General features: G+C 35.8%; 1 protein-coding gene across 6 annotated transcripts; it reads right to left on the bottom strand.

Moving 5' to 3' along the window:
* Positions 1-775: 775 nt before the first annotated feature.
* On the bottom strand, positions 776-9,742 carry LOC120013722. Of its 6 annotated transcripts, XM_038865631.1 has the most exons (15): positions 9,486-9,742; positions 9,377-9,405; positions 8,954-9,291; positions 8,605-8,682; positions 5,403-5,560; positions 5,062-5,137; positions 4,437-4,504; positions 4,032-4,284; positions 3,709-3,843; positions 3,489-3,595; positions 3,323-3,376; positions 3,079-3,225; positions 2,470-2,633; positions 1,324-1,476; positions 776-1,169 (listed from the first exon to the last, which is right to left on the bottom strand). In XM_038865631.1, exons 3-14 carry the CDS (start codon positions 9,246-9,248, stop codon positions 1,332-1,334), a joined length of 1,680 nt encoding a protein of 559 aa, XP_038721559.1. In that variant the 5' UTR covers positions 9,249-9,291; positions 9,377-9,405; positions 9,486-9,742; the 3' UTR covers positions 776-1,169; positions 1,324-1,331. The 6 variants fall into 6 exon arrangements, with proteins under 6 accessions (XP_038721559.1, XP_038721558.1, XP_038721556.1 ...); XM_038865630.1 differs by having other exon boundaries at positions 8,954-9,395; XM_038865628.1 differs by lacking the exon at positions 9,377-9,405 and having other exon boundaries at positions 8,954-9,376.
* Between the last annotated feature and the right edge of the window lie 1,391 nt (positions 9,743-11,133).

Here is an 11,133-nt window from a genome sequence, read left to right as displayed (position 1 = left end):
TAATACTCCAGACGTCAAGTTTGGATATAAGTTATATATTCGAAATTTGGATCTAAACACAATGATTTACTTGTCTAGACCCTAATCCACATTAGATTATTTTCTAATTTACTTGTCCAAATTTAAACCAATTCAAGTTTGGTCAATTAATTACGTCCGAAATCCAATTCGGGTTAGGGTTCGAACACGTAAATATTTCATAAACACATTATGTCGTCCAACCCAAAACCAATTTTTTGCCACCCCTACTTTTCTTGTTTATGTTTTAGGTTTAAAATATTTTATTACTTTACTTTGTTCATTTTTTATTCCTGGTTGTCTTTTCAAAACACAAAATATCAATTCTCTAAAAAAAAGAAACTTCATTTCAACATGAACATGAGTAATTATTTTATTTCAAAGGACTCTACTTTTGATTATCTTAATTATGTGTCATATTTTTAAAAAGTATTCTTTTATAAAAAAAAATTTGTCTTTTGTCGCTGTCTTTTCATGTAATATTGTTGATCAAGATTACAATTTATTTCCCATTCCAAACAAAAAATCAAATTCATATCAAAAGAATCGTTGAATATCATTTTCATGTTAATTTAATTTTTATTTGGGACAAAAAAATATACCCATGAACTTGTAATCTCGATCAAAATACAATCATGTTAATAAGTTTTCAGCGGGCATTGGATCTGCAATGCTGAAGTGCTAAGAATTGGAGTGCTACTCTGAATATACATACAGAGGGTGCTTTGACCGTTTGTGGGAAACAAACTCAAGAGGATAGGATCACATAAACTTGCTTTATCGCAACTTCCGAAAGAAAACATTCCAATATCCACCGCTCGATCAAAATTCGTCACCCAAAGAGTTTTCCTCTTAAAAAACTCACTGTTAAAAATAACCAACTCAACATCATAAGCTTGCACAGAATTGGTTTAAAGCGGCAATGGCCAGTAAGAAATTGACTATTTTATGTTACAGGGATTTGCAGTTTCCTGATTTACGGCTGTCTCCATTGCCCAACCGCGACTCCTGCAAGAGATTGGCTAAATTGGGGGGCCTTACTATCAACAGACTACTTCCTCAGCTTTTCATTGTTCCTCACCATGACTGTTATGTGCCTTGTAATGATACGCTTCATCTTAAATCAAGTTCTCGAAAACCTAGATTAAAACCTGAAGCATAACAATGTTGTGTTGAAAAGAAAAAAATACTCCAATAAAAAGATAAATAAGGAAAAACAACGAAAGCCCATAGCCAAAGTGAAGTTTGGCAAAGTTTACAACAAATGCGCTAGTGACAAAATAAATAAAACGATCTAATACTTACTTCTTCTGTCAGCTAACCCACAAGGCCTCCACAGAAAAAGGCTTCTCGTTTCGGTTGCGAATAGCTGGAGTACCAGGTGGAGGTGCGTGCACAGTTATAGGAAGAATCCACTCGCTTTTGTCTCTGCCCTCTATCAGAAGAGGATGCTCGTATCTGAAAACAGAAATCCAGAATGTTTCAGAAATCATTATATTTCACTTAAAAAGTCATCTCAAGAGGGGAATGCTGAGTCCAGAATCAATGTTTTTTTAATCTCAAAGTACACAAAAAGACGACGACATTTCTCTGTTGATAACAAATCTAATAATCTATACACAAAGGTTCTGAGATGTTTTAGATAAAACACAGGTAATGAACCCAAATGAAAAACGTACATAAAGTTGACATTAAAAATCATACTACGAACGCTAAAATCTGAGTTCAAATAAGTGTTCAGGGAGCACATAGGATACAAAAGTAACCAACTGTGGCCGACTGGTCGGGTCAGTGACATTCAGTCAAAAGTTCTTCAAATCATACAACTAACACATAATCATGCACTATATTCAATCTTTATTCATCGCCCACATGGAAACTGCCATAATAAAAAGAAAGGCACATAAAAAAAAATACATCTAATAACCACAAATCCAATACTAAATTTGCTTAAAGATTTCTTACAAAAGATTATAACAAAATCTTATGTTTGAACTGCAATTCCCAAGGAAATAGAAGGTATTCATCCACCATTTACCAGGACACTCAGGTGCACAAAGGGCATCTTAAAAGGGGGCCATGGATCCTAGGGGATAAAGACTTGCTTGCCATTTTGATGACATTGCAGTTTAGGCTTGCCAACTTGATTTACAATCTGCTAGCACCTCACATCTGCAGTCTGCCCCAAAATACAAATCAAACTAATTCCCCAAAACCTTTTAAGCATAAGGCGAAAGCTCATAAAATAATGATGGTTTGGACATAACGGTACACTTGTGTTCTCTTTTTCCCTCTTCATTAGCCTACACCTATAGCCAATCCATGCCACCAATGGAAAACCATCTGAAGTCTGAACCATGTTTGTCAACTATATTCTATGAACAAGAGTCCAATATTGAAAAATATTTGCTATGATAGGTTAAAAGTAGAAGCACTAAATACTTGGAATACCTTGTCAAGTCCACATTCTTCGGAGTAGAAAAAAATTCAAATCGTAAAGCCCATTGCACAGAGACATTAGGAGTGGAAAAGGACATTGGCCCATCCATGGGAACTGAAAAAAGAAAGCTTGTCTGCACCAAATCTGCCACAACTTCTTGATGATCGCTCTGAATCTAAGAGAAACAAAACAAACAATCCACAATATAGAGTTATTTTAAGATGCGAAGAGGCATAAGTATATCTTTTTTCACATCTAAAATACCTAAGTTTCATCTCAGTCCAAAATTTATCTTTACCTGGGTTATTTCATGTCAAACCATAGTGCATAGACATCTAAACAAGTCACATAAAGGGCGAAAACCCGAACTTCGTGACTTCTGAATTGAAATCCAGTTTTTTTTTTCTTCTTCTTCCTTTTGTAAATTATATTTCTTTTATTATCATTATTAGCGCGAGAGGGAACTCCAACCTTGGAACTTGTCTAGGTACTAATCCTAAGGAGTAGGCTGCCATTAGGCCAAGAGCTCCTTTGTTAACTTATTAGTTTTGGATAATAGCAAAAATGAAGAAAGCTGGCATTCAAAAGAAACTGATAACACAGCAGAGAACAATATTTACCTTTGTAATGGTTGGGGAATTTCTCCGAGAAGGATGAACAAAGCGCCGATTTATAGTCTCCGAAGTTTCCAGAGTTATTGAAACCTGAATGACACCAGTTTTTCTAGTCCATGTTAAGCCTATCCAAAGAGGAAACCACCTCCCTTTCTATCAATCATTCAAATTCCGCAGATCAAGATACATCTATGGAAATAAACAGTTTGGAAGTATCTGCCTCTGATTTCCGTTTGTAATATGCAATTACCTCAAGGCATCTCCTAGCTCCTTCTTCATGAAAAAATGTAAGAGTTCCTCCTACCTGTTGCCATTAAACACAAAGGGAACAAGATTGTTACATTACACAAAACCAGCAGAAAAGTCTGTAAAACTGCCATTACAGCAGAATATACAATGAAATCAACTGTCATTACCATATCACTAAAGTAATATGTTGAATCAGAATTCTTTGGTGAGAATCTAAGCAGAACTTGGTCGTCCATCCTGATATTATAAGATCTTCCTCGAATGAAGCCTTCTGCTGCGGAGAATGTTTCCAGCAACTAAGTTTACCAGAATTAACATATTAAAGAGCTAAATGGATCCAGTGGATCAGAAATTTGAAATTTTTTAAAAGTACAGATGCCAGCTTACATGCTGCAGGTTCAATGGATCCTGCCCCAGAGGCAGAGGATTCTGCTGCGCTGTCATCTGCAGATAGGGGCCTTCTAACCTTCTGCTGCTGACTTGGAGAAACGATGGCTGGTGACTTGTTAGATGACAAGACATCTGATTAAAAAAAAGTTTTTTGGTAACTCAGCAATCTTTCTTAAAAAGAAATGCTCTATAGTTCAGAATAAATCTGATCCCATGCTTCAATAGTCTAGCTACCAAGATATCAATAAGGACAATGCAACAAGATGTCAAAGCTGAAAAATGGAATCAACACATTTCAATCACCCTCAAGTTATATTCACCTGCGTTATAATCATACAACACCTCAGCCACAGATACCCGGGGGAGATTCAAAGATAAACTTGTACGCTCTCCTTCAAAAAATTGGGCATCCTTACTCGAAGACCTCGCCATAGATGATTGCAAGGATAGTGAACTTCCAAAGGCCTTGTACATACTTTCTCTATTAGGATTATAAGAAGAGACAGATGAAATCTCATCTCTTGAGCTCTCATATCCTTCCTCGACTCCATCATATGTATCATTTGCTCTAGTCTGTAACAAAAGATAAGTACAGTGAACCATAACTTTATTTTAAACTAGGTGAAAGAAATTCCTTTAAAAGAAATCTGACCGAATGCCTTTATATTAATTCAATTGTCAGACAACAACAATTTATTCATAATGCAGGAATAAGTCGAACCTACCCATTCAGAGTCTCCATCCATTTCTTTCCAAAATATATCCAATTGGACGGTATTGGTAGGAACAATCCCTGAAAACATTAACACATAGGCCATGGATAATCTTTAATACTATAAATAGACAATTGTTAGTCACAAACGTCTCAGTCATGCTACTAGCTTGAAAGTAATATATACAACATGAATCACAAAATTCAAGCAAGTCAGACACATTACCACCAACGCTTGTGGCTTTAAAATTAATGTGCTGATGTGTTACACCTTTTTCCATTTGTTGACAAATAATTTTGGATTCTATACACTACATGATTCCGTAAAAATTCGTGATCGTCATAAAAATAACTCAATTATTGTTATGCCCTCTTCCACCATACTGCTGAAGTAGACCAAAGAAATAATATAACAGAAAATACCACCACCTATAGGAAACATCACCAAGCTTCAAATGCATAGAATGTGTCTTTTTTCACCAATAGAAGTAACTTAGAAATTATTGAATGAGGAATAAACAAAAAATAAATATTTAGCTGACTCTTGTTTATATTGGACAAAATGGGGAAATGAGAGTTAAAAGAAAATCAATCACAAAAGTCCACCACCCTGGCTGAATGGGATGACAGCAACTCACCATCAGTTTGAGTCTCTTCAATCAGCAAGCCATTGCTTTTCTGAGAGACCCATATCTGTATCGGAACACGAACTTCCTGAAGAGATTTAAAATTTATCATGTTATGGCTCTAAAGCCAAAATTGGTACTCAGGTTTCTCTCCAAATTATACATGCACAAAAACTGCATATAAGTTGATCTTTAAAACATGAAATTGCATGCCCCTGACAGGATGAAAACATAAAAAAGTCATCTCCAATTTTCAACTGAAGATTGAAAATGGAACTAACTTAAGAAATTAAAAAATTCATTTGAAAATTTCTGTAAATTTTAAATCAAGTGAGAGAATTATGCAAGCCAACCACTTCAGTGAGGTCTTCCATTGACTCGCCATTGGAGTGGCCATTTTCCAGTATCAGCCATTGTCCAGATAACGTACTCTTGACATAGTACAGATAACGGATGGTAGCACCCCTATAAGATGGTGGTATAATGCTAGGCAAGACAGTCCGCACCATATCTGCAAATCATATCAAGAGCTTTTTCCAATTAGATTTAATTTCAATCACTTCCCTTATAAAAAAATTACAATGACCTCATGAATAAAATATGATATTACTCTTTGCATATGAAGTGAGATCAATAAAAAAATCCCACAACACAAAACTGCCCAAAAAATTTCTGAAAAAGTTACAACATCCTGTTTGTTAGCAACTATTTATGCCAGTGTTTTCTAAGACGTTTGTGATGTGCGTTTCGGTGCACGAATTGATGCGAAATGCCATGAAAAAGCATCAAAGCATATTGATTATACGAAACCAAAACGTTAAGATGAAGAATTCTTAACAGCTACCCAGTGCCAACATAAATGTTAAGACAAGATTAGTCGGTCAAGTCTTATGATCAAAGATTACCATAACGGCATTGTCTATTCAAGAACAGGTCGAGCATGAACCCCCATAGGAGTTTGAAATTTTACTTCTCAACTTCTTCTTTTTTTCGGGATTGAACATCTTCCTAATTTTTCATGTCAGCCAAACGCCTAGACACCCTCATTTTCTTTGAAGATTAACCTCTGGCATAAATCTTTTCTTATCTAATATTGAACAGCTACTTTTTTCCTTTCATGTTAAAAGAAAGACAAAATGGGAAAGGGCAGACCAGATGATAATCACGTCATACTGATCTTAAACCTTTAAGTTATAAGCAAGCGGCAGATTCTAAAAGAAAAGGCCAGATCTACCCTTTTGCTAAAAAGCAATAGCCAATTGAATTATCAGTGATGAAATATTTCCTAGAACCAGTTTCATTTTTTTCCAGTGTTAAAATTTGTTTCCATGCAGCTTCCCAGGTAATGGAGGCTATTTTGGGTATCCATGTACTCTGCCAAGGGAAATTACAATCACTGCAGTTCAACTCCTGTTAGCTCCTTGTAGTACATTAGAGGGTAGCAGATCCTGTCCTCAGACCAAACACGGATATTAGAAGAATAAAGCATGCTCCAGAAGTCTGTGAATTTTTGCAACTCCCAATCATTTGCATTCATAAGGAGAAAAAACACTCCATGAGAAACCGGAAGCAGAATAGTTAAAAAGATCCTTTATTGCAGCAGCCCTGTAAGATGTAAAGCAAGACCTTCAGTCCAACCTTTACTAACGAATTTTCAATTTCTTGAGCCATAAGGATCACTTCCTTAAATATTTGTCCAGCAATGATATTCCAATGCTTCTTCACAGCAGATTTAATGAAATTCAATAGAGATCTTTCCTAAGCCTCCTTTTAACTTGGGCTTAGGCAGATTGGCAATACCCAGGCTGACAAGGCTATTCCTTCCTTTTTTCTAAAAGAATCTCCCCAGAAGAACCTGTTTCTAACAGAGTTCAATCTAATAGCAATAGCACTAGGCATAGGAATGAGAGATACCTTCTTTTTGATTGAGAGACGAGATGAAGTTATCGGTGCTTTGGAGAGAACTTTTCCAACCAGTGAGGTTATCTTCAAATTTATCTACCATTGTGTTCCAAGAAGAAGCTCAATGTGCTGGGTATAGTGTAGCAACTTAACAGCCAAGAGCCAAGATACCTCGAAGCAAATTTCCATTTCTAATAATAACAATTGCAGCAATGTTTCTATGTTAGCCTGTGGGCCCTTCATCAGAGTTCACCCAGAGGGAAAAGGGGTCAGGCATGCGACCGTCGCACCCTACCTCTTTTGTTCTTAAATATTAGTTTGTTTTCTTTGTTTGCACATCAATGGGTGTAGGGGGTGCTCAATTTAAGAAAGCAGATTTGCATAATGTAAGTTCTGTTGATGCATGGAAATGATTACTTGGTCAAGTAGCAATAACCCCAGGCCCCCCAACTCCATGCTCAATTGGCCAGGCTTCAATTCCTATCCCCCACCTCCTTCTCCTCCCCTCAACCACAACTTGGCTACAGAAAAGAGTTTCTTCCTTGTATTTCAGGTATAATTCCATTCCTAAAGAAAATCAAAAATTTCTGATATTAGGCCTTATTGCTTTCACCTCTCTAGGGGAGGAAATTCCATCTTTCTTGTTGTGTTTCAAATTTCTTGAAAAAGATTACCATGAAGATATACATACATATATATATAATTCGACATTGAAAGCTAAGTGACTAGCGGGGCTAGCAAAAAATCGGTCTCAAGGGTTTACGAAATATTTATAAGTCCAGACCCTAACCCAGATTGGATTTCAGATGTAGTTAATTCATAATTGACCAAGCCCGGATTTTTTTAAATCCAGGTTGTCCAATTTATTCAATTTGTTCAAAATGTCATTCCCTTTTGTGATATAATGTTGGATGACCCGACATACATTTCTTTTTCTTTTTAAAATGAAATTACAATTAATTGAAACAATCATAGACCTTACAATAAAGTAAAATACAAAACAAATAGTCATATCGTTCCAAATATAAAACAAGTTAATAATGACACAACATTCAAGTTAAGAAGAAAAGAAAATTACAATAAGTTGGTAACATCAAATATTCTCAAGTTCCAAACCAGCTTGCCCTGTACAATCACCATATGCCATCAATCAATCTCTACATGGTTTTGAATCATGAGAAGATACATCAGTTATATGTCCAAAATTCGGGTCCAGGTTTAAATCGGACAAAATTCTTGTGTTTGGAACTTGAACCAGTTTTAAACCGGACAAGAATTTTGTATTTGGCCCCGAAATTCGGACGTATAATCAGACAAATTCGGTCATCTGCACTGTACAGTATTTTGCGGTGCAATGATATGCAGTTTGATGGTTCAAAGACAACCCTAAGATCATCTAGTCAACTGGAATAAACACTATAACGTCACCATTGCTTCACAAAAGGGCAGCATTAGCAATGATGTACAATAAGCAATTATGAGCTATTAAAGGATAACAAACATCAACTGCACTGGGTGAATCAACTGAAGGTAAATGCTTAAGTTACATTCAAGTAAAAGAGATAAAATTTCAAGTAACAACTTGCTACATGTATGAAGATGAATAAAAATCAAATTCTAGAATAACTTTGAGATGGCTGAAAATGGACTTACATGTTTTAGAGGCACCCGAGGACAAAATCTGGTTAGAAGCTACACGTGGTGTTGAGCACTCCATAAAAACATGTTCACCTGAATGTGAGTCATTAGGATAGAAGTAGTTAAAACAACAAGAAGAAAAATGCCAAAGTGCACCACAATGAACATGTTCTCTCATTCTCTGTACTTCCATCTTCAACATCCAAGTTCTAATTCAAAAGCCAGAAACCCAATGATCCTAGTATTATCTTAACGCAAAGTTTAATTTTGATATTAAAGCTTAAAAAACGATCCAAATATATAAGGAATTCAAATTAAGACAACAATGAACGAACAATCAACTATCAACTATCAAATATCTCACCTCTCCTTTGCTTCGATCCAGGCAATGGTTTTGGAGTGGCGAACCACTGAGTATCTAACTTTTCAATCCCTTTAATTTCAAATCCAAGCCTTTCAATCAAAAGTGAAGAAGCGACATTCTCATAACCGTTTACACCGCTGGGGTTGCAGATCTCAATAGTGATAAATACGGAGTCGCCAGGTCTATAAACATCCTTATCCGTCTCTAATTTTAGCTTCGGTGTGAGTCTGCTCTTGAGATTACCGGAATTGTTTGATCTCCCGCTTCCAAAAATCGAAAACCTATTCGGCAACATTGTCTCCGGCTGATATTTTTATCTTTGTCGGTGATTTCCCAAGCTGAGAGTCGTCAATAACATGAAGAAGATTTTCAAATAAACCGGCAAATGAGAATTACCCTGCGAAAATCAAAAATAAGACACACCTGCATGAACAATACACGGCTAGATTGAGCTGAAACACAGACGGGTCTGTGAATTAGAGATACGCAATTTTATCGTCAACCAAACAGAAAATAGTCATTCGAAACGAACCTTCTAGGGATCCAGGGAGATTTGTGTATAAGATCCAATAAGAAGAAGCATTCCCAGGACAAAAGAGTTACAGAAAAAAGCGATGATGACGGAACAATAGAGAGTCAAGCAGAAAATCGAACGAGAATTAGATCGTATTCGTATTTACAAGGAAATCAGCAATCGAAGCTTTTGGCTGTCACTGTAATTACCGTCGGGGAATGGGGATGAATCTACCTGGTTGTTTACTCAGAAAACCAGAAGAGAGAGACGCACTTTTTTATTTTATTTATAATATTTGTTATTATTTGATTAAATAATAAATATAACATTTTCGTTTTTTTGTTGATTAGAATGCGAGATGTCATGTCACTGTCAGGCTTTTTGGTATCGCTAAGTGGGCCTGAGATTGTTAGACTGTTATTAAGCCGAATAGTGATAATAGATCAGTTGATGGGCTTTTTCCATATAAAGCCCAAATCTCAGCAGAGGTCGAATGGATGATTGGATGAGATGCACTTCACTATTCAATGGGCTTGCAGGCCATATCACCTGGCCCATATCTATTGTTCTGGGCACAAGGTACTGAAGGTAGTCTATAAATAAAGCCTTGTTAACATGTCATTGAGAACCGCTTTAACAGCCTTTCCTATCTCAGTTGGCTGGAGGAAGACAAAACACCATGACTCGAAACACTTGACTAAAAGATTGATTAGCAATGAGAATCCAATGTATTGAAAGGTTAAGGAAAAACTCAATCAAACCTTAAGAATTTCCACAGAGAAGCCATCAACTGAAGCCACCTTAATGAATCATACAACACTGTACCAGACTGTCACAAGAACCACCTTAGCAAGAGGAAAAAAAGAGACACAAAAATCAAATAAAGCACATTTTTTATTAAAACAATAACAGTATCAACAACTCATCAAGAAGTTTAAACACTATCTAGAATTCTCCAGAAACCACAAAACCTAATCATCCAAGCATCCAAGAAAGCCATGGAACTCAATTTCCCAGGAGAAGCATTGTCAGAAAGTGGATAGGCATGGTATTCGAAGAAACACAAAAGTAAATTTATACCTCATATTCAATGTTATGTATATCCAAAATGTAAGAAAGTTGCATCCATCAAAATAAATTTGTAGTGAATGAAAAAGGAAAACCCAAGATTCTCGCTTAGAAGACAGTAAATTTTACATCCCTTGCATGTGCAATTTCATCACTAGTATCTCAACTATGATGGGAGAGCAGGTGATAATAGTGAACTTAGAGCATCCACATCAGATTATCGAAACACGTGTCTATCTGTAAAATAGATAAATACTATAGAGAATTTATTAAAATTTAGCTCTGCATCAGATTAGTTAGAGGTTATCTATTTTATAGAATATGAACAATGTTTCTCTATATCTAGAGAACCATTATTCACTACCCTAAACATAAAATAATACAATTTATTACTTTATTATCTTTTCTCTCTTTTCTCTCTCCTCACTTTTCTCCCTCCCCTCTTTATCTCTCCTCACTCTTCTCTCTCCCCTCTTTCTCTCTCTTCACTCCTCTATTGTCAAAAAAAATAATTAATCTTCTCTAATTTTTAATAGCATTAATTTATTATTTTAAATAAAATAATTGATTTATATCAAATATAATTAATCTACTGTTT

Source organism: Tripterygium wilfordii, chromosome 13 (assembly GCF_013401445.1).
Source record: "Tripterygium wilfordii isolate XIE 37 chromosome 13, ASM1340144v1, whole genome shotgun sequence".
Taxonomy (NCBI): Eukaryota; Viridiplantae; Streptophyta; class Magnoliopsida; order Celastrales; family Celastraceae; genus Tripterygium; species Tripterygium wilfordii.
Note: the sequence above shows the minus strand (reverse complement) of the source record. Positions and strands in the feature narration are given on the sequence as shown.

Excerpts from the sequence above, each read along its gene's own strand:
- LOC120013722 (XM_038865631.1), bottom strand. The coding sequence starts at position 9,248 with ATGTTGCCGAATAGGTTTTCGATTTTTGGAAGCGGGAGATCAAACAAT. Across the intron at positions 3,377-3,488 it reads CATATTACTTTAGTGATATG|GTAGGAGGAACTCTTACATT; the intron begins GTAATGACAGTT and ends TAATGGCAACAG. Across the intron at positions 1,477-2,469 it reads AAGAATGTGGACTTGACAAG|ATACGAGCATCCTCTTCTGA; the intron begins GTATTCCAAGTA and ends TTCTGTTTTCAG.